This window comes from Camellia sinensis, chromosome 6, assembly GCF_055761805.1.
Source record: "Camellia sinensis isolate YWXY chromosome 6, ASM5576180v1, whole genome shotgun sequence".
Lineage (NCBI taxonomy): Eukaryota > Viridiplantae > Streptophyta > Magnoliopsida > Ericales > Theaceae > Camellia > Camellia sinensis.
Window position 1 is genome coordinate 192,234,641 of NC_138966.1, and position 24,782 is coordinate 192,259,422.

A 24,782-nucleotide genomic window follows, 5' to 3' on the forward strand; every position below is an offset into this window, starting at 1 on the left:
TAAACATAAAACACGAACAGATTAAACAAACAGTCAACAGATAAAATGCAATTCAAACAGATGTATTCACTCAATTCAGTTTCAATTTCGGTCAGTCAGTTCAGTACTGTAATCAGTTCAATTCTCAGTCAGTTATCAGTCATTATCAGTTCCGTTTAACAGTAATCGGTGATTATCGGTAATCAATCAGTCATTAATCAGTAAACAGTATGAGGGTTGTTACAGTCTCCCCTCCTTATAAAGAGTTTAGTCCTCTAAACTCGAGTTACCTTCATTCTGGAAGAAAACAGGGTTCAGTGGAAACAGTTCAGGATATCTTTTGGCCATGTCATCTTCCCTTTCCCAAGTGGCATACACGCCACCATGGTTTTGCCAGTCAACTTTCACCAGTGGGATCGTTTTGTTTCTCAGTTTCTTGATCCGTCTGTTTACAATCTGTATAGGCCGTTCCTCGTAAGTGTAGTCATCACTCAGCACTATACGAGTAGGCTCAATTACATGGAAAGGATCCCGAAGGTAGTCTCTCAACATAGAGATGTTTAAGACGTTATGCATGTGCTCCATTTCAGGAGGAAGCGCAACTTGATACGCCACCGGATTAATTTTCTCAATGATCTCGTATGGTCCGACGTATCTCGGTGCTAACTTTCCTTTGACTCCAAAACGAGTCTGGCCCTTCATTAGTGTCACTTTCACAAAAACGTGATCACCCACTTCATACTCTTTGTCTCGTCTTCTGACACCAGCATAACTTTTCTGTCTGCTCTGTGCAGTTTTCAGTTTCTGTTGTATCAGTTTCACTTTCTCAGTCGTTTCATACACAATCTCGGGACCAAGCAAAGGCCTATCTCCAACTTCTGCCCAGCAGATCGGAGATCTACATTTCCTGCCATACAATGCCTCGAAAGGCGCCATACCAATACTCGAATGGTAGTTGTTGTTGTAGGCGAATTCAACTAATGGCAGATGACTTTCCCAATCTCCCTGAAAATCAAGGACACACATTCTCAGTAAATCCTCTAGAGTTTGGATGGTCCTTTCTGATTGGCCATCTGTCTGAGGATGATAGGCACTACTCAGTCTCAGTTCAGTACCCAGTGCAGTCTGTAGGCTTTGCCAAAACCTCGATGTAAACTTCGAATCCCTGTCAGAAACAATAGACACAGGCACTCCATGCAGTCTCACAATTTCATCAATATAGATAACAGCCAATTTGTCCGCATTATAGGTTGTCTTGACAGGTAAGAAGTGAGCGGATTTGGTTAGTCTATCAACAATAACCCAGATTGAATCCATACCTTTTCTGGAGCGAGGCAATCCCATTATAAAATCCATCGTGATATGCTCCCATTTCCATTCCGGTATGGGTAAGGGTTGCATTAATCCGGCAGGTCGTTGATGTTCAGCTTTGACCTGTTGGCAATGAAGACATTTGGACACGAAGTCGGCAATTTCTTTCTTCATTCCTGGCCACCAGAAATTCTGTTTCAGATCTTGGTACATTTTCGTATTCCTCGGATGGATCGACAATTTCGAATTGTGGCCTTCTTGCAGAACTCTTCTTTTCAGTTTAATATCATTCGGTACACACAGTCTTTCTTGAAATTTCAGTACATTATTCTCAAATTTGAATCCCGGTCTCGGTTTGGATTCTCTTTGTGTAGAATGAGGAAAAAAAAGTCTTTATTTTATTTTATTTTTACAAAGGCAACGCTAATATATTAGTATAATTAGTATTTAAAAAAAAATTGCCTTTGTTTCAATTGTGTAAATTTAGTTCTCATTTTATCCATATTTACACATATTTTTTTTATTTACTTGACTATTAAATTATTAATGAAAAATAGATTAAATGATACTATATGCATTAAAATTTTAAGAGAATCCAATATAATTATGTTAAAGTTGTGAAATTTACTTTATTTTTTCCAGACTTTATAGAGGTCAACGTAATTTACTTAAAAATTATTTAAGGGTAATTTACTTAAAAATTATTTACGAGTAAATTATAAATACACTCCTTAATATTTGATTAAAATATAAATTGTTCCCTGTGATTTGAAAAATTATAAATACCTGTTGTCAAAAAAAATTATTTAACAAAATTAATTGAAAAAATGAAATTCATAACTTTCATCCTACACAATAATAAATTTGTGTAAATTATTAACTAAAATATATTTTTTGATATCATTAAAAACAGTTAATTGGGTTGATAATTTATTAATAAAATGAGGTATTTGTTATGAAATTATAAAACATAGGGTAAAATGTAATTTTCAAAATTACAGAGGTGTTTTGTATTTTAAGAAAATTTCAAGGAGGTGTATTTATAATTTATTAAAAAAAAATTTTTAAAAAAAAAGGTAAGAGAGAGAGGGGCTGTTACATGGGCCGGAAAATTTGGGCCCAGAGAGCCACTGGGCTGGGCCACTGGTCGTGAAGATATTAATATGGAAAGGTTGACGTGGTGAGCTCTTAGTGGGTGTTTCCGAACCAAACCGTGGTAGCTCGCGCACCGAACTCCGAACCTGATCGTCTCAAATCAGCCCTAGCTCCGGCGAATCCTAACATCTGAATCTCTTTTTCATCATACATAATGCCCCGGTATGTATATTTATATACATATATAGGCCTCGATTTGTGTTTTCTGATACTGATCAATTGCTTGTTCTTTGTTGTTGTGTTGCGTTTTTTGCGCCATTACAGGTATTATTGTGACTACTGCGACACTTACCTGACTCATGATTCTGTGAGTTTATTTCAATTTTTTTTTTTTTTTTTTTTTTTTTTTGGGGTGTATGAGATGAGATTTTCACTTTTAATCGTCTTCAACCTAGCAGCTTGTGATATGTACATGTTGAAAGCTATCAAAAAATTGGGGTTTTTTTTTTGGTTGCCAAACACGCTTCTTTTCAAGACACAATTTTAAAATCCAAGCACTTCTGAACTTATTTGCCAAAGTGACGATCTTTTGATAGGTATTCAATCAATTTGTTTTAAAACTTTTTAAAGCCTTACTTTGATAATTCGATTTCAATTAAACAACTTGTGTTTGAGAGGTAAGATCAAAACCATGTGCATTTGGGAAATCAGTTTTTCCAATAGAAGTATACTTTACAGTGGTGCAGGATACTGATTCAATCCTGCACGAATTGGCTGTTCGAAAATTCTCGTCTAATTGGCTTTTTTCCTCTGACATTGGTTTCTCTCGGCTAAATGTCCCACTTCTTCGAACATTATTTATGCTAATTTTGTTCAGCCAATTGACTCGATTCCTTCTAATTTAGTGGTGCCAAAATTTCTCTTCACTAGTAGGCTCTTGTTCTGTTGATTTTTATGTTTTCATGAGGCTGTCAGCATTCTCTCTTTTGACATAATTAGAGTTTTCACATGCAATGAACATGGTGCATGTTAGAAATAGAGAGGAAGAAAAGTCTGTGTGAAGTGTGAACTTGGGGAATTTGTGGGGAGTGTGACAGAGGCATAATTTGAATCATTTAAATTTACTGTTTAACCCTTACTATCCTTTTTGCTTAGGGAAAAAAAAAATTCAAGGATAGTAAATCAAATATTTGTCTGATGACAGTTCGAAATAAATAGGAACCCCATTTTATTTTCCAGTGACTCTAATAGTCGAACACTGTATTTTATGTGACTATGGTAATACTTATATTGTTTATCTTGTGTTCCTATATGCACATGAAGCATTCAGTATCTTCACTTAGAGACATTTTAATTCTTAACCACTTTATGATTCTTTGTCACTAAGAATTATCTTATGTTACTTTCTCAGCCCTCTGTTAGAAAGCAACACAATTCCGGTTACAAACACAAGGTACCTATCTAAAAATATTATAGAAAGGATTTTTTTTTATCATAAACCACATAATGTTGTCAATGATTTTGATGCTTATTTTGTTTGCCATTCAGGCAAATATACGGGCCTATTATCAACAATTTGAGCAACAACAGACACAAAGTTTGATTGATCAAAAGATCAAGGAGCATTTGGGGCAGAGCACAGTGTACCAGCAAGTAGGTGCAGTTTACAATCAACATCTTGCTTCTTTTCCAGGAAGTCCTCAACGTCCCCGTCTACCTATTTTACCACCACCAATGGTACAAATTCCAGGAGCTGGGCCCTCACCAATGTTTCCAGGGATCAGGCCTCCTGTGTTGCCAAGACCTGGCACTCCAGGTAATTAAACATTTTATATGTTATATTGATTCTGCTGATGCTGAGTCAGATAGATTCTCTGCAAAGTTTATGGTGCAATTACAAGGGTTTGTTGTGGACAATGTCATGTTTGTTCTTTCTTATTTTCTTCTATCCTTTTTTGCTGTGGTTCGCAGTTTATGTTAAAGTTGTTATTTCACTGCAGTATGTTATGGGGATTATGGTGAAACTGAGCTGACATTTTTTTTATTTTTTTTCCCCCTTTAATGCTGGTCTGTAAAATGTAAAATTATTATGCTTATCAACTTTGCGGGCATGGACTGCCCATTGAAGGGAACTCTAAAAGGCTTTTAGTTGTTTACATTGTTTAACCAGTATTTCTTTATTTGGCCCACATGCATATTGATTTAGTGTATTATGCCCTGGATGTCACATTGTTGGAGAATCTTCCGCCTTCTTCATTAAATCCTGCATTTCCAAGAAGACTGAATGAATAAACTCTTGCTTTCTGGTAGTAGTAAATGGACAAGATTTCCGATAGCTAGATTTATTTGCCACAGTGCCTCCAATGAAATGGCATTTTGATATGGCAAAAATGGTCTCATCCCTACCTTTCACTGAAAGTCTAATAATGTTGTAGTATCTATATGTATATTTAAGATAGAAGAGAGAAGAGAGAAACTTGTGGCTGTAATTAATAATTTTGATATTTTCGAGCCTTTTTTTATTTTCAGCCACTCTTACTGAGCTATTGCATTTCAGCTGTTCTGTGTGTGTCTGCATATTGTTCTTTCACATTTTGTGGAATGCAATAGACCCCAGCAATTTTCAAGTTCTTTTCATTTATGTTTTGAACTTGAATTTCAGTTGTTTACTATCTTCTCAATTTTGAAATATTCATTCTATTGTTAGGTAGTACTGCATCTAGCTGATTTCATGAGGTTTTATTATTCTTTTTCAGGAAATACAATAAACTGTATAATTTCTCGTTTACTGCTATTGACTTATATTTGTCCACGACTGCTCACTCTTTCTGCTTTGAAAATTTGCAACGTTTATTTCATTGTTTCATTTACTTTTTTGATTTTATAAGATTTCATGTATCTATGGATTGATTTCTTGATTGGTGGATTAGAGTATTTTATAGCCTTAGCATTTAATTTTTAACAATATCTGGAATCTTTGTACATATAATTACCATTGGCATCCTAGATCCTTGGCCCAGCTCGGTTATTTATCACTAAACACATCTTCTCTCTCCTTTATTTGTATTTAGGTGTACTCTCACACAAAATTTTGACCCATCCATGTAATATGTCCCTGCAGTAATGGTTATTTTTTATATTTTAGAAACAAAAAACTGCATCAAATCAATTTTGTTTTTATTTTTTTTTTATTTTTGTGGCTTTGGCAGGTTATGGGGTCACTCCAATGATGGCACCAGGTATGGGGCAGGCACCGGGTATGGGGCAGCCACCAACTGCTTCCTCCTTGCCCATGCAATTAAATAGTCTGCCGAGGCCTCCAACAATGAATGCCCCAACAACAGTTCCCGGGGGATTACCAGCCCCGGGATCAAATGGTGCCCCCTCTGCGGTTACCCAAACTGTGTACCAGGCCAATCCCACTACTGGAAGTACTGCTTCATCAACTTCTACTGCTGCAGATAACTATGCCTATGCACAAGCTTCTGAAGCCGGTCGTTGATCTTTCCAAATTGGTATGTTTTCCAATTATGTCATTACATATGTTCTGAAAGACTAATACATAAAACTGCATAATTTGGGTTGTGTTATTTATGTGTTGAATAAAACAAATAAATAATTAGTTCTCTCGTTCAAAAAAATGAAGGAAAGAAAGCAGAGCAGAAATTCATCTAGAAATTTTTCAAACTCAGTGAATATTGTTTTTAGAATTTAACAGTTTTCAATGAACATTAGGGGTGTGCATGGGTCGGGTTGGGTATGCCACTGGCCCATCATCTGAACCGACCCCATCGGTTTAGAGAAGTGATCAACTGTTATCGGCCGAACAGCTGTTCGAAATTGACCGAATGAAAAGATTCGGATTGGCGGTCGGTAGTTGATTTCAAACATCTGATGGAGAAAAAAATTATAAAAAATCAAAATCAAATTTTAGAGTAAGAAATTTCTTTCTAAATTGAAGAAAAATAACTTAAATCATATATTTATATAAAAACACACATACATATATACATATATACAGATCTCTGAGATAACAAAATGATGGAGAGACAGCAAAAATAAATAAAATAAAATAAAAGATGAAGAAAAAAGGAGAGAAAACTGGGAGAAAAGTATGAAGGGGGGCTTCCCACACCGTCGCTCATCAACGCCGCCACCATCGATCACGGCAGCCACAATGTTAGAAATAATGTATAGAGAAGGAGAGAGAATAAATTGTATGTATTATTATTGATTGATATATTGTTATTTTCTGTCTATTACAAATGGTTTCTTATATAGATGTAGGTGTAGTGGATGGTGTGTAGTGGATGGTGATAGTGGTGTAGTGGGTTAGGTTTAGTGGAGTAGGTGAGGTGGTAGTGGTGTAGTGGGTTAGGTTTAGTGGAGTAGGTGAGGTGGTAGTGGTGGTAGGATGATAGAAACTAACCAACTTGAGTTTGAAGAGAGGAACAAAACAAGAAAATACATAAAAATAAAAAAGGATAGGAGACACTGAATGGTCGTGTCAGACCGTTGGTGAAGACACTGAAAGGTGGTGTCATAACGGTGTAGAGGACACTGTATGGGGGTGTCATAACCATGTAGAAGACAGTTTATGGGGTCATGTCGGACCGTTGTAGAAGACAGTTTACGGGGTCATGTCGGACCGTTGTAGAAGACAGTTTACGGGGTCATGTCGGACCGATGTAGTAGGACAGTTTACGGGGTCATGTCGGACCGTTGTAGCAGACAGTTTACGGGGTCATGTCGGACCGTTGTAGCAGACACTGTTGTGACAGTTGTTGTGACAGTTTACAAAGTCTTGTCGGACCCTTGTAGAAACTAACCGGAATCAATGTCGGGACAGTTTACAAAGTCTTGTCGGACCCATGAAGGAGCTAACCGGAATCAATGTCGGGACAGTTTACAGAGTCTTGTCGGACCCTTGTAGAAACTAACCGGAATCAATGTCGGGACAGTTTACAGAGTCTTGTCGGACCCTTGTAGAAACTAACCGGAATCTATGTCGGGACAGTTTACAGAGTCTTGTCGGACCCTTGTAGAAACTAACCGGAATCTATGTCGGGACAGTTTACAGAGTCTTGTCGGACCCTTAAAAAGTCGCACCCTCAAAAGGTGTGCCCAATTTTGTCAAAAGGCGTGCCATCAAAAGGCGTGCCCAATTCATCAAAAGGTGTGCCGGACATGATGGCGAGGCACGTGAGTGCCTTGGTTGGCGTGCCCGTTTGTCGTCTGGTGGCAAGTGGCGCGCGATACGCGTGGCTGCCTTGGCTATATAACCAAGACGAAGGCAGAGGCTGAGGCAGAGAAAAACTGAGAGAAACCTCTGAAAAATCCTTCGTGTTGCTGAGAAAGAGAGTTCCTTATGCTGAGAGAGATAGTCTGTAATACTCTGTAACGAGAGATATTCTGTAACACTCTGTTGCCCAGAAAATGGCCTCGTCTTCCCGGAGTCTGCTCACCCTCTTTCCCGACCTCAACGAGTCAACAAGAGAGAGAACTGGAGCGGTGGCACTGGAACCTCAACCGAGTGCCCCGGAGTTTACTCCGCTGAACTTTCCGATGCGGTCTGTGGAGCAAAGAATGGCAGTGCAGTCGGATGTGGAAGCCAATCAGTATACATTAAAGTCATGTGTGGAAACCATGACTGCGGTTACAAACTTGTCGAACCGGCTGCAGAGTAGGGCAAATGAGGTGCAGCAGTTAAACTCCCAGCTGGCTCTGCTCCAACGCATGTATAAGGATGCGCGAGCAGAGATAAGTGTGCTAAAGGCGGAAAATAAGGAGCTGAAGCGGAAGGCCACCGTGATGTTCCGGTTTGGAGGTCCGCCATATGCTGCAGTGGAGGAGCAGGAGGGAGTAGTGATCATGCCCAGTGGAGTGGGAAATACGGAGGCAACACCGGCAAGGGCCGCCCAGGACGGAGGCAAGAAGAAAAGACTGGCGGCAGAGTAGATAAGAAAAAATCCCGCCTGTGGATGTGTTGTTTGTTTTTGTTGTTGTTGTTGTTTTGTTTTGTTTTTGTTTTTTTTTTTTTTTTTTGGTGTAAAATTAGGATCGGAGTTGATCCCAGAGAGGAATAAAATATGGTTTGTTGTGTAAATTGGTAAATTGTTTTTTTTTGTTTTTTTTTTTTGTTTTTTTTTGTTTTTTTTTTTGTTTTTTTTGAAAGATATATAATAATAATAATAATAATAATAATAATAATAATAATAATACAAAGAATGGGTCAAAGTGGGAGGGTGTGAAGAAATGTTATTTTAGAGGATGGTGGAAGACATGGGTGGAAAGATATTAAAATAAAAAAAAATATATATATATATTATATATATATAATATATAAAAGCAATGCCTTCCATCTGTACAAAAGCAGTGATGTCGGCAAGCGTGGAAGGAGAAGAAAGCAAGTGCAGTAAACCGGCAGTGGAGGTGAGTGTGCAACACGTGAGTTGCACGGAGGATGCAGCTGTATTTGTGGCATTGTCAGCGGCCGTTGATCTAAGCATCGATGCTTGCAAGCTTTTCTCTCAAAAGCTCAGAAAAGAACTGTGCCAGTCACATGATTTGCTCAGCTGATCATGACTTGAATGTGAATTTCTCTATCATTTTCAAAAAAGTAGTGCCTTCCACCTCATAAGCACTGCTTATATATATATATAATATATAAAAGTAGTGCCTTCTATCTTTACAAAAGCAGTGCCTTCCACCTCATAAGCACTTACGTCGGAGCTCTATTAGCTTGCGGTATAACCTTTGTGGGTTCAAATTTCTTTGCAATCTTTCCTGCCCGTGGAGGCTCGCAAGGACACGGCAGCGCTATGAACTTTGGCAGCCGATCTCCGGGCATCAACACCGGCAAGCTTTAGTTCCGGTCTTGCTTTGGGGAAGAGAAACCAAAAAAGAAAGAAAGAAACAATGCTTGTTTCAGATGTGTGTGTTTGAGGCAGCGGAGTGAAGGTATGTGTAGAGGTCCGGCGGACTAGGTTGAGGTCCGGCGGACGGCTAAGGTGAGGTTGCCGCCCGCCGGGGAAGCAAAAAATAGTAGGTTCTAAACCTGCTCTGATACCATGTTAGAAATAATGTATAGAGAAAGAGAGAGAATAAATTGTATGTATTATTATTGATTGATATATTGTTATTTTCTGTCTATTACAAATGGTTCCTTATATAGATGTAGGTGTAGTGGATGGTGTGTAGTGGATGGTGATAGTGGTGTAGTGGGTTAGGTTTAGTGGAGTAGGTGAGGTGGTAGTGGTGTAGTGGGTTAGGTTTAGTGGAGTAGGTGAGGTGGTAGTGGTGGTAGGTGATAGTAAATTCTAACACACAATCGCAATCACCACTATCAATCATCCTCGCCACCGGCACATCAAAAAGGGGGAAGGGAAGAGGAAGAAACAAATATAAGGAAGAAAGTATTTGTATCTCAATGGGAGAGAAGAAAATGAGATAAAAGAATAGAATAGATTTAGATTGAAGATAGAGAGAGCGGGTCTCTTTAATTTACTGGACTTCGTAGGGTTTATGGTCTAAAAAATGCTTAGTAGCCCGAAAAGGAGGGGCTTGAATGGTCCGAATGGGTGTTGGCCGGACGTCCGCTCGGACGACCGGATGAAAACTTGTCTACCGCGGTTGTCACCTTTGTCGACCGCGACTGTCAACCTTTTTGTCGGACATCGTCCGAACGACCAGCAAGATGAATTTCGAACCATTCGAGCTAACCTCCTTTTGGGCAACCAAGCATTGCTCTTATGGTTTATGAGAGAGAGAGAGAGAGAGAGAGAGAGAGGACTTACTGAATGTTTACATGGGAACTTGGGAAGTGGAAAGGTATAAGATAGAGTGATGCTTGAAGGAGTAAAAGTTCTTTATGAATTGGTAAGACCAAGAAAAGATAAAAATAACAAAATGATACATTCCTTTAATTTGGAAGTTTTAAAAGAGCACTAATGATGTGAAAAATAAATAATAAAAAAAGAAAATAAAAACCAAGGTCAAAACATTACATCACATATCACATGGGACTCACATTAATTAGAGCTATTAGAGCTCTTAATGTAGAATTCTCGAATCATTTTTTTAAAAATAGAAAAAAAAAACGTGACTGATGAGCTGTTTAAGGGATGCAGTTGTCATGTAAAAAATCTTTATTGTATCTTTATGAGATACAGCTATGATGTATAGACAGCTTTAATTGATAGGCACTACTTAAATAAATACATACAAAAAAAATATAAGAGTATTAAATGTTCGGCCGGTTCGGTTTAAATGAATATTTCAAATTCATACTGCCACTCAACTCGAAACTCGGATTTTTAAACTAATTTGAACACTCAAAACTCGGATTTTTAAACTAATTTGAACTGTGGCCGACCGTTACAATGTTTGAAACTGACCGAAAGTGGATTGGGTCAGCCGGGCCGGGCAGTTTGAACGGGTTGGTCGGATCTGTGTACACCCCTAACATGAAAGGCAGAGAACAGCAAACGTTTAGAAGTAGAAACTAGTTTGCCCAACACATCTGAAAAATTGCCAATGAAAGCATGTTTTTGCTTTTTGAGTTCTAAAAGTAATGGTAAATGTTACGAATCATATTTGGAAATTGGAACCCCAAAAGAAAAGAAAGAACAAGTACTGAAAAGTGAATCAAATTAAACCCTTGCTAAAAAGAATCAAATTAAACACTTGCTGCAAGTGAAAAACACTGCATAATGTCCTCTATTTGATGTAAGTACAACAACTACATTTTGAAAATCAATGGAAACCATTTAGCGCGTTCTTATTTTTTTTTCACAAAAGCATGGCTATCTTTGTTGCTTGACGTCTCTTGGAAAATATCTTGTTTTAATACGAACAGATTTTAATGAAGAAAACCTGAGAATACTCATTGTCAATATCCTTGTCAATATTGTTAATATCCTTGTTGTTATGTACTCACTTTTTGGTGAATTCATTTGTCCCATTCATTAAAATATCTTCTTATGCCTTCTCTTCAACAGATCCGAACCTTCCTTCTCAGTGGACTAGTTGTGCAGTGTTTGGGAAAGGTGTCATTGCTGGGTTTGATCCAAAGAAGAGTGGACATGAATTATTCAATGAAAAACAAATTCTATTCTGGGATTCTGTAATTGTAATGTAGGCTCCAGTGTGCCTAGTTATTTGACAGTTTTTTCGAGCCATCTAAAACAGTGCTGACCTCAAGGATATGGTTTGTATTTTGTCGCAAGGAATCAGAAATTTTGCCTAAACATTATCACAGTCACCATGTAATATGATTTCTATATTGAGACTCAAATCACATTACTAGTTGGTTGTTTTTATTCAGAAAATTATGTTAAGAAGTTTTTCCTGCTTACTTTGCTGATTGCTTAGGTGGTAGCATCTCCAACTGCTATTACTCACAGAGCTCAATTAGTCGCTTAATTGTGATCTCAACCCAAATGGCTTTTCGGAAGAAAATATCTAGTGGGTCTGGTTTATGATTATTTTGTTTCAATTTTTTAGACAAAATGGTCCTATGTAAGTACACACAAAACTACGTGGTATGTCCAAGTTCTAGTGTTTGGGATCAAACTTGACCAAGGATTCTCCATTCCAAAAGTCTCCGTCTCCATATTCACAATACACAACCAATAAAAATACAAAAAAATTGGACATGATCATACAACTGCATATTAGGACAGAGGAATAGGGATTTTAATGATCAATTATTATTAATGACTATAGTAATTCAATGAAATCAAGGGCTCCATAAAAACATACACCATCCGTATTGTTCAATAATAAGCTAACAACATGAATCAGACATGTTGTCCATCTTCTACAACATTTAAATGTTTCAGAACTAGAGTCTTGTTTTTGTGCCTTCTTGTGTAAAAAATCCAACATCCTCACGTACCATATAGGTCCTTTTCAAGAAAGAAGAAGAAAAAAAAAGTTTAATAAAGCAACCACCAAAATCTGGAAAAACTAGGTATCTTTTGTTGCTTCTGTGTCGCGATTTCTCCAAGGATTGAGAGCTTCTCTGATAGCTTGAGCTTCAGGGGAACTTTCCCAAGCTCTCTTTTCTGATTCCAAAACAGTTACTCTATCATCTGCCAACATGCCAAATGTAAGCCCTACTAAAACTTAAATTGAAAGGCAAACTCATTCACAGAGAGAATAATATGAATGAATTCTAACAGGGTATGCTTGTTAATGTTGACTAGACCTAATGCCGGTCATGATGGCTGGAAGATGATGGCAAAGACAGCTGAATTGAGAAAAACAGTACATGAAGCCAACAAGAAGTAAATAGAATAAAAGGCCTTAATGAGTTGAGTATGTATTTAACAGGTTCAGCTTTATCATATGTTGCCAAGACTAGCATATTACAAGCTCGTAAGAGTTTGTTTTAATTTCACCTCAACGCATATATTAATGTCGCGAATCGTGATGAAATCAGTCCTAATCCAAAATCCAAAACCAATAAATTTTTTGTCACTCCTATGCATGTCTGCAAAACTACTAAAAGCAAAACCTAACCATAATGTTTGTCCAAAACTTTATCATATGAGATGTACTTGAGTAAGATTCTTCGGCCTACATTGCTTTCTACAAGTTTTCTCCCTTATTTTCCTTCTAATTTCTTTTGTTTGTATATAATAGAATTTGAAATTTTCATGACGAATACATACACTTGCCCAGCCAATAGAATTCCCAATAAAACTTTGTCTAAACACTAGAGTTGAACTACACGAAACTAATGTTTTTAAAACATTTAAATTTTTTTAAAAGTAACTCATGTTAGATCAAGGTTCTGATCATTGGGCAAACCAAAATTCAGAGTACATAACTCTAAATCAATTGCATTTCCATACAGCAATGACTGAAGGCAAGAATTGAATAAGCCATTTCTTTTTTAAACCATTGAAATAGTTCAACTCTTGCAATTAATAGTTCTAAATTTAACACTTCCAAGTTCCAACCACTCAGATAAAGGCTAAAAGCAGCAGTACCAACTGAAAACCTATTTTAGAATTAACTACAGTGAAAATTATGCTTATCGATACAAACTCTAATGCTCTATTTTTTTCATTGGAATGAGAGGGAATAGAATGGTGATTCCATAAGCTTTCCTATAGAATGACAATTCCTTAAAATTAGTAAACGATGATTCCATTTGTAATGCATTTGTCATTTTTTTTTTTTTTTAAGTCTAACCAAACATGAGAATGAATATTTTGATGAAATAATCATTTCATTCCAATGAACCAAACACTATCTAAATCTCTAATAGATTATCTGCAAATTATGAATTACATTCACATAATCCATTGATTTTGCAATTTGTTTACAACCCAATCTCCTCATCAACACATTGAATAAATTTGATAAATTCAATCCATAACCCACAGTGAGCCATTCATTTTAGCTGGGCAAATTCATAATGAATGAGAGCATTGAATCCAAAAAATCAAAATTTCATAAATCAGAACATTAATAGAAAACACAAACAGATAAAAATGAAGCAAAATGGAAAAGAGTGAGAGCTAAAGGAGTGTTCTCACACAGAAGCCGGTTTTGACCATGAAAAACTCCATTGAACCTCCAATCAGCGCCGACACGACTGATATCTTCAGGTACCAATCCCAAAACTTCATTTCTCTATTTCACTTCTTTTTCCACTGAAAATTTGTACAAAAATGAGCAATTAGGGCAAGTTCCTTTCAGCAATTAACAATCAAATAGCCATACTCAAACGCATACACACAGATGATCAGAGAAAGAACTGAAGAAGATGTGAAGCAGAAGAAAAACACAAACCTGAGAAGAGAGAACGAGGAGAGAGAGAGAAAGAGATTTGATTTGGGAAGTGAACCCCAAAAGGGGTGCAAAATCGACCCACCCGCCTGACGTCCACCCGTGACTCTGGGCCTGGAGCATGTGTTTTGGGGCCGGATCCAATCCAAGGCCCGTCCCGAAATCTAATGTCATTTTTAAGTTATTTTAGTGAAAAATAAAATAAATTTTTTTTTATAAAAAATAAAAAAAAATAGTCAAGCCTGGCTTAAGCTTGAGGCCTGATGGCCTGGCCTGATTTTTGGCTGGAGCTCGCTAAGCCCGACGACACGACGACAGGCCAACGTGTGGTTCACGTTGAATCATTTTTACACCCCAATTCAAAACCAAACAAAATAGTCTAATTTATATCATTTTTTAAAATCGACCAAATATAAATCGGTTTTTTCTTATGAGCTGTTTTGTGGCCATGCCTAAACATTTTTAAGATTATTTAAGTTTTGTTTATTTGTAGTACGATAAAAAGTTTAGCTTATAATATTAGCTAAATATATTCATTCAATCAAAGCTTGACTCAAAAGATTATTATATGTATTAATCAAGATAAGATGAATTTGATTATATGAAAAGAATTATCCATCAATATAATTGAGCACAATTATTATATGTATTAGTCAAGGTAAGATGAAAATGAATTTAATTATATGAGAAGAATTATCGATTAAAATAATGGGTAAATTGTATTAACACTCTCTGAGGTTTATGTTTATTACAATTCTCTCCTCACATTTGAAAAATTACACTAACCCTCCTTGTTAATTTAATTTTATGTATGATGATCATTACGGTGAAGGGGAGAACTGTTATAAAACTTTAAATCTCAGGGAGCAATCTATAATGAAATTTTAAACCTCAAGGAGGGGGACGTAATTTTCAAAAGGTGAGAGGAACGGTCATAAATATAAACCTTAAGGGGTGTCAATGTAATTTATCCTAAAATAATTGAGCACGACTTGAGTGGCTTGAATATAGTCGTGGAGGACAATATGAATAACTTAGCATATAAGAGTGCAAAAGTGAATTGAAAGAAATGCAATTGTAAATTATGCAAAATATCAACATATTTAGTGGGGTTCAAAATCAATCATATGTAGGAAGACTTTTCAAGAAGGAAATACATAGAAGCTATATTATCAATTATCAAAGACTTACAGTATGAAAGGAATTCCATACCTATGTGTATGGGTCTTACATCTTCTCTTTTTCTATTAGTGTGTATTTAGATATAGAGATTATTGTTTGTAATTTAAAGAGTAATGTTAAAAAAATTAATAATGTATTAATTAACATATCATATAAACACAAGACACGCATGTCAAATTTATTATTTGAAGTGGAATTTATTTAATATTTTATTTAGTTCATATATTTATTGGTTTACTAATTCTATTTATAATTTAAACATCTCAACAATGTGACATCTATAAATATATATACTCTTTCTAACAATTCACCCTGTAAGAAGGTGGCAAGTTATAATTACGCATTGGATGTAAATTACACACAAAAAGAGACATTTAATACATTTTACAATCTTTTAAATTGTAAACTTCTATGAACTCACTATTAACTTGATAATGAAAGATTCAAGCTTGTTCGTGACTGGGGGTGGTTGATAATCTCCACTGGTGCCTTGGTGGTAGGTCCCTTCTTATAGGTTGGATTAAACCAGGCCGACAACCGATTACCCGGGGCCTGGGCGTGCGGAGGTCGTGATGCCCCCACAGAACCTCCTTTTTTTGTGTTAAAAAAAAAAAAAAGCTTGCAAAAGACCTGCACTCTCTAATTATTTATTTGTCTTACAAAGTAAAGAGAAAGAAAACACTTGGTCTATAATAAGGGTTTTTTTTTTTTCTTTTTTGCATCAATAGTTATTATTTTAATATGTTTTTGAGTCTAGAATTGAACTGGAGTTCAAATTTTATTATTGTACTATGCAACATCTCAATCTCCTATTTCCTTTTTATCAATCTTAAAAATAGTAAAACTTTGGTTAGAACATTTTAAATTGAAAAAACAAATAAAATGAAATTTTGATAAATTTTATTAAAGAAAACTTTTGGAAATGTAACATGAAATCTATAGTTAATAATACAGTATTAAATAATGGAAACTAATAAGAGGAGTCAGGTTGAACACCACCAAGTTGTAGTGGACGACTTTCACTCAAGTTGTCAACGATTACGCGACCCAGAATACCTTCCAAAGATCATTCCACTCCCTTTCTCTCTCTTTTTTTATTGTTCAAATATTTCAATCTTTTGTAGGAAATTGCTCACTCGACGGCTCAACTTTTCAGATCACACGGCATAACTTTCATGCTGAGACCGTGTTTGGGTGTTTTTTTTAAATGAAGTTTTAAGTTTAGAATTGATAAATAAATAAATAATAAGAAGCAAATTTATTTATTTATTTATTTTTTGTGTGTGGATTTTTACTATTTTTTAGATTCATCTTCACAAATGGATTGGAGAAATAATTTTTCTACATAATATTAAGAAATATCACTAAAGATAAAAATATATGTATATAACTATTTTAATTATGTGTCAAACATGCCTTAAGTCTCCATTTATTTTGACGTAAAATGTCATATATTATGTATTTTTTATTATTTAGTTGAATTAGGCTAGGTGGTGGTGGAAGAGTTAGGGGAGCCGTGTTAGATTTGAGAAGGCATTGGAGTTGCAGATAGTTGTATAAAATAGCCTACTAAAATTTATTATGACTGAAATTGGGGGGTTGGGAGTTGGCAAAAAAGAGCCGAGAAAAGGTAACAAGGGGTTAGGAGTGGTGGCAACACTAATAGAAATGGTGGTTGAAGTGGTGAAGAGGGTGGTTAGAGCAAGAATGAAGGTTGCGGGAAAAAGAGGAGAAAGAGTGAAGTTGCATGACAAAGTTAAAAATATGGTAAGAGTTAAAAGAAAAATAAGCAAAGAATAATCTTAGAAGGTTAGGGGTCAAAACAAAAAAAAAAGACACAAACATGTTTCACAAATTTTCATTTGTATTTCATCACATAATGACTTGCTATCTCTTTTTGTAATTTTTTTTTCTATCCCATTGTTAAGTAATTCTCCCAATAAATAAAAAAAAAGGGAGCATTTAAAAATAAATAAAGAAGAAAGAAGAAAAATGGATGAAAGTGCAGGTGGCTCTTAGAAAAGTAAATTACAAATACACTTAGTTTATTTAAAATACAAATTATTTTTTGTGGTTTAAAAAATTATAAATATCTCTTTGTCAAAATTTTTTATTTAATAGAATTAATTAAAAAAATAAAATTTCTAACTGTTCACATATATAATAATAAAATTATTTAAATTATTAATTAACTTGATAATTTATTAATAAAAAAATTTATTAATTATAAAATTAAAAATAATAAGAAACATAATGAAAATTTTAAAATTTTAATGTGTAATTTGAAATTTAAATAAATTTAAGAAAGTGTATTGATAATTTACCCTTTTAGAAGAAGCAGTACCCATGACAGAGAAACGAAGGAGTGGGGAAAAGAAACCAGAAAAATACACAGAATTGAATGCGGGAAGAGGACGATAGGTAGCTATCATCTCTAACGAGGGACCCACTAGGGCGGGTCATCCACCTGCTGCCTGAACCAACAACACAACTTCCTCTTTCTTTCTTTCTTTCTTTCTATCTATCTCATCATCTTCCAAGCAAAGCACCATACATTTCTCTCTTCATCTCTGTTTTGTTTTCTCAATTATTTATTTGTTAAATTTAACCATTTTGGTAGTGAATTCACAGTCCCTCTTTGTCCCAACCTCCATTAACCTCTGCTAGTTTCATTTCTTTCATATAATTTTTGAGGGAAACAAGTAGAACAAGTTGAGAAATCATGCAAAATAGTGCTGTTGCAGATGATCCTCCCAAGGTCCATCTCTCTCTCTCTCTCTCTCTCTCTCTCTATATATATATATATATATATTGTGGTGTTTATGCTTGGTTCACCAGAAATTGGGTTCTCGATTTCCTTCAATTTTGTGTGGGTTTTAGCTTTTCCATTTCATTTTATGATCTAGTGTTAGTCAGATATCTGGGTTCTCTTTGGTTTTATGGTTATATATGGTGGTTCACTTTTGTCAAATCATGTGAAACTGTTGGCTATTTAGGATTTAAAGATTTCCTTATCTTCAATTCTCTGTGTGTTTTTTCTTCTTTTTTTCATAAATGTTAATTTCATTTTAGGATCAAGGGTTAGTCAGATATTGGGTTCTATTTGGTATTTATGGTTTTATACATATGGTGGTTCAATTTTGGCAAGGCAATCGTGTGAGACTGTTGGCCTGTTTGGGGTTTAAATTTGCCCTAACTTTAATTTCATTTGAGTTTATGCTTAGAAGCTTTTTGCTTCAGAATAGTTGACTACATGTGAAAGACTTTGGCTTTGGAATCCATTATGTTTCAGGTGATTTTGTTCGTAACCACACTTAAACTGTGCCTTTGAGTTGGTACGTGGCATTTAAATTATGTTCAAATATTTACCAAGTACTTAACGGTGTGCATGATTTTGCAAGTGATCTTGTGCATAACGACACCAGAAATGAGCTGTTGAAATTGTGCAAACTCAAAGTAACTACAACTGTGAATTGGCGTGTGTCATTTAATTTGTACAAATATTGAGTAAATACTTAAACAGTGCATAATTTTTCAAGTGATTTTGCACAAACGACACCTGAAATGAGCCGTTGGAATTATGCAAAGATGGAAGTTAAATTATGTAGAAAGATTTACTAAGTAGTTATCATGTAATTTTTGGAATGTTTGAACCCGAGTTATTACTTGAGTGGATTTATGTGATAAATGAATTGAAATCCCAAATCTTCGGTATTGAAATGTTCATCACCTGCAGGCTGACCCCCAATTTGGAGGCTCCACTGATGAAGTTGTAAATTTAGGACAAAGCGTGAAGCGCTCAGATCTCTCCCTTCAAATACCTCCTAGACCGGTAGGTTTGGGAAGTAGCCGCGGTAGTTCTTCATCAAGGGGCTTTCTTCGGGGTTTAAGTTTCAAGAAGAAGGTTACGACACCTGATGGTGAAAAAAGCTCACTTCTCTATCCAGACCTTAAGACAGCTCCTGAAAGTCCTGTTTTGGCCAATTTCATGTCTGGTTGGAAAAAATGTGCCTCTGTTCCTGTGTCACCTGCATCAAACCTGTCCCCTTCTGCTTCCACACCTGCTTCAGCAAGGATTTCTGGTGAACGGGTTAAGTCACATGTAAGTTGATCTTCTATATCACTTGGTTTATGAACTATTGAAATTGTTTTATACACTTTGGCTAGTAGAATTTTAACCCACCCTCCCACCCTCCCAAAAAGCAGTTATGCTTCAAATTGAAAGAAATAGTTCCAATCATTATATTGTTGATATTGTTGGAGAGAGAGAGAGAGAGAGAGAGAGAGAGGACAATGTTTTCTAATTACTACTAAAATATTTCCTATGTTTAGGCTGCTGATTAGGCCATCCCCTACTTTTGTTATAGGCACCTTCTCTCAACTATGGCAGCAAATGTAAGGTTTTTATATCAGCAAACAGTGGCAGATTAGACATATTATGTGTTAATTTATCTGTGATTGATTTCTTTCAGATAGGGTCGGTTCAAGGTTCAGTTTCAAGGTCTTTCTCTGTCCCTGGTCGAAATGTTGTCATTGTAAGATCAGTATCTTTTGCTAACTGTAAAGAGTATGCTGAAACAGATACGATTGAAGGTTTGTAGTATGATCATATACTCTGTCATATTGTTTTTTGTGCAGCAACATTAATTTGTAGGGTCATTGCCAAGCCTTTCTATTAGCTATATCTTCAGAAACCTCAAAACTTTGTAAAATTTACTAATGCTAAGCTTTTTTTATCAGGCACTGATTTGTCTGAGTTGCTTCTCTTTCAGTCTATAGACTCTATACCATTGAGATGTAGATGATTCTATTATGGGTCCTGCTAATGATTGCCCACTTGGCGTTTGTTAAAAACCAATTAATGCTTGAGAAGTCAGAATTCCTATACACATTTCACATAACCCCATACACTTTTATATATTACTTTTTTTATTTTATTTTCTATATTTCAAATACACTTTTACATATATACCAAAATTAACCACTTTTAGTATTTTCCTTCTATTATTGTTCATTGCTCCTAGTGGATCAAGTTTCCAAATAGGATCAGTATGTGCACACTGAAAAATGTTCGCCGAAACCTTACCAAACATCTGTGCACCTAGGAGGACTGTTCCAAATATCTGTTTAACAGTTTTACTTTTGTCTGTGGTTGAATTAAAGAGAAAAAATAAAATATTATTTCTCATTGAAGTTCAAATGCTCTTAATTTGCTTTAAGTTTTTCTTAACCATCCATAAGTAAGATTTTGGAAACTAAACGTTGCCAAGTCAAGCCTTCCTGCCCCCACAACTGATCTAGATTCTCAACTCAGACACTATCTGGAGTTGGTTGCGTTTTGTAGGCCATTTCTTTCGTCTCATGGCCATCTTATATCTGCATCTTATTTTGTACTGTTTTTGTCTGACAGTCCTTTGTTTATTGTTAATTTTCTCATGGCAAGTCAGATCAAATTACTCCTGTTCCGCCAGAAGAAGACGATAAAGAGATTGCTGAAGAGGAAGCAATATGTCGGATCTGTTTTGATGTGTGTGAGGAAGGAAATACACTCAAGATGGAATGCAGTTGCAAAGGTGCCCTTAGACTTATTCATGAAGAATGTGCAATAAAGTGGTTTAGCACAAAAGGAAACAAGAATTGTGATGTCTGTGGGCAAGAGGTTTTGAACTTACCAGTAACCTTGCTTCGAGTGCCAAGTTTAAATCAAAGAAATAATAGGCAGGAGCATAGTCCGCAAAGTTTGAATTCACGAACGATAAGGTGATTAAAATTAACATGCAAAATTTCATTCAACGTCATGCTGTAAAGCTTTGATGTTAGACTAGCAAGTCTGGGCCAATCTTTATATCAGCTGATACTCATCTGTCTAGCAAACTCAACTGAATAACATCTGCTTCAGCTTAGTTTCGGTCTTGAGCAATTCACCACCAGAGTTTACAACTAGATATTTGCTCTCATGGGGAAAATAGATGAAAAATCTCATACAAAAATTTGAATTGACAAAACCGCATTCAACTAATACTGTACATAGATTCACTGTCTTTTTCTTTTTCCTTTTCTTTTTCTTTTCTGTGATTGTTTTTGAAGTAATGTTGATGGATATTTTTATATGCAGTGCCTGGCAGGACTTTGTGGTTCTTGTCTTGATTAGCACAATATGCTATTTCTTCTTTCTTGAGCAGCTACTGGTATGCTATCTCATCTTAATTAAAAAAAATCATTATAGAATTGGTTTGATGTTTTTATAGGCTGGAACCTTTTCCTTCTCTCATTGGCAACACGCGCACACAATAAAAAAAAGGAAATTTATTTGTGAAATACATTTATTGGATAGGAGTTGCTCAGGCATAGATGCTTAAACATTTTCATCAGTAATATAATCCTGAATAACTTCAAGCTTGAACAAGGCCTACTGTGTCTTTATACCGTATTGCAAAGAGAATCCCCCCCCCCCCCCCCCCCAAAAAAAAACAAAAACAAAAACAAAAAACAAAAAAGAGAAAAAGAAAAGTATTTCTGATTTCAGATTTTGACTGAAGCAACAGTCATCAGCATTTTGAATATGAACATTGTTATTGCACTTACCCTTTGCTAATTTCAGTAAACTCATACATCTTTCACTGCATCTGCCAAAACTTTTTCCACTTGATGTTTTGTTGATGGTCTTGACGCATCTATTTGGTTCGGTTTTGTCAACATACAAAATCATGAATCAAGACCACCTTCAAGAGTGTTGTAGCCTGTAGGGCAAAGTATTATGAATGTCCTCGTAGTCATAAAGTGGATTTTGTTGGTTATTTTTGTTGTGGCTGTATTTTCACTTTCTAGAAACAATTTTTAAAATAATAATAATTATAGAATGTTTGAGCCAATACCCACTATGAAAGTGAGATAGCTCTTACCAACCCTCACCACTTTTTATTGCATGCATATATATTGGAATTCGGCCTAGCAGTTCTAATTTTACGTCCCATTTTGCAGATTCATGACATGAAAACGCAAGCAATCGTGGTTGCTGCACCATTTGCATTTACATTGGGCCTTTTGGCATCAATATTTGCAGTCCTCTTAGGTATAGCCAAACCTCCAAAATTTCAACCATCTTGATGGATGAGGTATGATTGTCTTGATACTGACTTGTTTCACTTGCAGCCATCAAGGAGTATATATGGACATTCGCTGCTCTTGAGTTCGCACTTGTGGCTATAATTCTCCATGTATTTTATTCTCTGGTGAGTAATGCTTCCTCAAATTATTTAATTGATTATGTATTTTTGTTTCAGTTTCCATCATTGATGTCCATCCTTGATTTTTTTGGTGAATTTGCATTTCTGAATTTTTTTTAATATAAATATATCTTTTTTCATTTTCCAGAGCACAATACCTTTACTTTGGCTTCTTATTGAAAAAATATAGATAATGTTACCAAACATGGTAAAGAATTTAATGATAATCAAAATGGCCAATATGAATGTGGACATGCAATGATTAACAACTCACTATGGCTATTAACAATTTTTGTGTTCTTCACATTTAAAACTGGAGAACCCAGGAAGTAAACTATTCAAACAGCATTGTAAATTGGAATTGGAAGCCTTTCCTCATCCTAATTAATTCATTTCGGCTAGGGATGGCAATCTGAACCCGGCTCGACGGTGACCCGACCCCCCGACCCCAAATTGAGCGGTTATTCCCCGAAAAATATCCCCCGCAACCCGGGGATGATATTAAAAAAAAAATTCCCGATGATGTTCGGGCCGGGGACGGGGATACATATCCCAGCCCTGAACCCACCCCGCCCCGAATAGCCCCGATGCAAAATTACCATTATGCGCAATATATATATATATGTGCGCTTAGGTTTGGTTCTCATTCACTTCATTCACACACTCACAGAAGTGTTGGGCCTCTCTCTCTCTCACGGCTTAGGGTTTCCCCTCCCTCTCTCTCTCTCTCTCTCTCTCTCTCTCTCTCTCTCACAACGACTGCAGTGCCGTTTATCCCTCACCGCAGCTGCTTTCCCCTCCCTCTCTCTCTCACACACGATGGCTGTCGCTTTCGCTGCTCCCTCACCGCCGCTGCTTTCGCCTCCCTCTCTCACTCTCTCACACACGACACCGATGGCTGTCGCTTCTCCCTCACCACCGCTCGTGAACAGATCGTGACCGTTGCCAACGATCACCGATCTGAACAGATCGTAAAGCTCTCTCACTCTCTCTCTATGTATGTATGTATGTATATATATATATATATGTGTGTGTGTGATGATGATTGTTGATGATGCTGATATATATATATATATATATATACGTGTGTGGGTGATGAACAATCTCAGATCTCTCTTTTTTTTTTCTTTTTTCTTTTTCTTTTTTATGTTGTTGATGATGATGATAGATACAATTTCAGAATTTTTTTTTTTAAAAGTTGTTGATGATGATTGATGATGATGATGATGACTCCCCCCGCCCCCCAACGGCGGGAGCGGGGATTTTTTTGCCATCGGGGATCGGGGACAGAGAATGTAATCCCCGGCCCTAGCCCGGCCTGTTGCCATTCCTAATTTCGGCTAGAATTTTACTATGCCAGAGTGTAACACCATTGTAGAGCAGTTGATTTGAGAGGTTCAGAGCTTTGTAATCTTTATTGCACATGGTTTTTGATATCCTCTTTGTGGACTTAAACACATTGGCTAACCACTTATTTTTTGTATTTTGTGTGTTTGTTTTGTTTCTCTTGTAAGCCATTCGATTGCTGCAAAACAGTGTTCTTTAGTGTAGAAAATAAATAAAATTCCTCAAAAATAAAGAACGAAACTAATGAAAAAGCTGATGATTGTGTATATACTTTGGTATTCATATCATGTCAGTGTTCCTTATTATGTTTTTATTTATTTTTCTTGGTGACTCGTACCTTAAAAGTAATGTACATGTTTTTTTCTTGCAGCTTCATCTGAAGGCAGTCTATGCTATAATGCTATCGTCAGTTGTGGGTTTTGGGATGGCAATGTGCCTCAACTCACTTTACATCCAATATTATGCTTGGCGAGTTCAAGTTTCCCAAAACTCGAGCCCTGTTTAATCATTCCCATGTTCTAGTTAGTGTTTGGATTCTCCTCGAAATGCTTCAGTTTGGTTCAAAATATATTAGTTAGCAGGATATCCTCCTTATTCTGGTTATTGTTGGTTTTCTCCTAAGTTGACGCGAAGGTTCAGTTCAAAATAATATTAGAGGGATTGTAGACCCCACAGAAATAGGCCTTATTCCACATGTTTTGAATTGAATTATTCACCGGAGAGGATCCAAACTCTCGTGTAAAGTGTGAACATTAATTTACCAGTCACTGGTCAAGAAGAGTGAATGAAAAACAACACAAATGCTCAAATCTTTCTGCTTCGTCAATGCAACCCTAAGTT

The 24,782-nt window shown here is 36.1% G+C and overlaps 2 protein-coding genes and 1 non-coding gene across 6 annotated transcripts; 2 read left to right on the forward strand and 1 right to left on the reverse strand.

Annotated features, from left to right (window-relative positions):
• Positions 1-2,464: 2,464 nt before the first annotated feature.
• On the forward strand, positions 2,465-11,714 carry LOC114309239 (uncharacterized). Its single transcript, XM_028254948.2, has 6 exons — positions 2,465-2,607; positions 2,710-2,752; positions 3,797-3,838; positions 3,934-4,201; positions 5,595-5,900; positions 11,385-11,714. The coding sequence occupies exons 1-5, from the start codon at positions 2,600-2,602 to the stop codon at positions 5,885-5,887; spliced, it is 654 nt and encodes a 217-aa protein (XP_028110749.2). The 5' UTR covers positions 2,465-2,599; the 3' UTR covers positions 5,888-5,900; positions 11,385-11,714.
• A 624-nt stretch (positions 11,715-12,338) lies between these two features.
• On the reverse strand, positions 12,339-14,212 carry LOC114309240 (uncharacterized). The gene is made up of 3 exons (XR_014333715.1): positions 14,191-14,212; positions 13,935-14,051; positions 12,339-12,479 (listed from the first exon to the last, which is right to left on the reverse strand). It is a non-coding gene; the product is annotated as an uncharacterized LOC114309240 (transcript).
• Positions 14,213-17,670: 3,458 nt separating this feature from the next.
• Positions 17,671-24,751, forward strand: LOC114309238 (uncharacterized). 4 transcript variants are annotated; one of them, XM_082875731.1, is made up of 9 exons: positions 17,692-18,127; positions 19,106-19,471; positions 19,737-19,764; positions 19,842-19,962; positions 20,817-21,129; positions 21,485-21,557; positions 22,351-22,441; positions 22,522-22,601; positions 24,313-24,751. In XM_082875731.1, exons 2-9 carry the CDS (start codon positions 19,287-19,289, stop codon positions 24,445-24,447), a joined length of 1,026 nt encoding a protein of 341 aa, XP_082731857.1. In that variant the 5' UTR covers positions 17,692-18,127; positions 19,106-19,286; the 3' UTR covers positions 24,448-24,751. The 4 variants fall into 4 exon arrangements, with proteins under 4 accessions (XP_028110748.2, XP_082731857.1, XP_028110747.2 ...); XM_028254946.2 differs by lacking the exon at positions 19,737-19,764; XM_082875732.1 differs by lacking the exon at positions 17,692-18,127 and having other exon boundaries at positions 19,348-19,471; positions 19,702-19,764.
• The last annotated feature ends 31 nt before the right edge of the window (positions 24,752-24,782 follow it).

Bases quoted from the DNA above. Each gene is read 5' to 3' on its own strand.
- LOC114309238 (XM_028254946.2), top strand. From the start codon at position 18,092: ATGCAAAATAGTGCTGTTGCAGATGATCCTCCCAAG. The intron at 19,963-20,816 runs GTTTGTAGTATG...ATGGCAAGTCAG, and splicing joins TGAAACAGATACGATTGAAG to ATCAAATTACTCCTGTTCCG. The intron at 21,558-22,350 runs GTATGCTATCTC...CCCATTTTGCAG, and splicing joins TCTTTCTTGAGCAGCTACTG to ATTCATGACATGAAAACGCA.
- LOC114309239 (XM_028254948.2), top strand. The intron at 2,753-3,796 runs GTGAGTTTATTT...TTACTTTCTCAG, and splicing joins CTTACCTGACTCATGATTCT to CCCTCTGTTAGAAAGCAACA. The intron at 4,202-5,594 runs GTAATTAAACAT...TGGCTTTGGCAG, and splicing joins GCCAAGACCTGGCACTCCAG to GTTATGGGGTCACTCCAATG.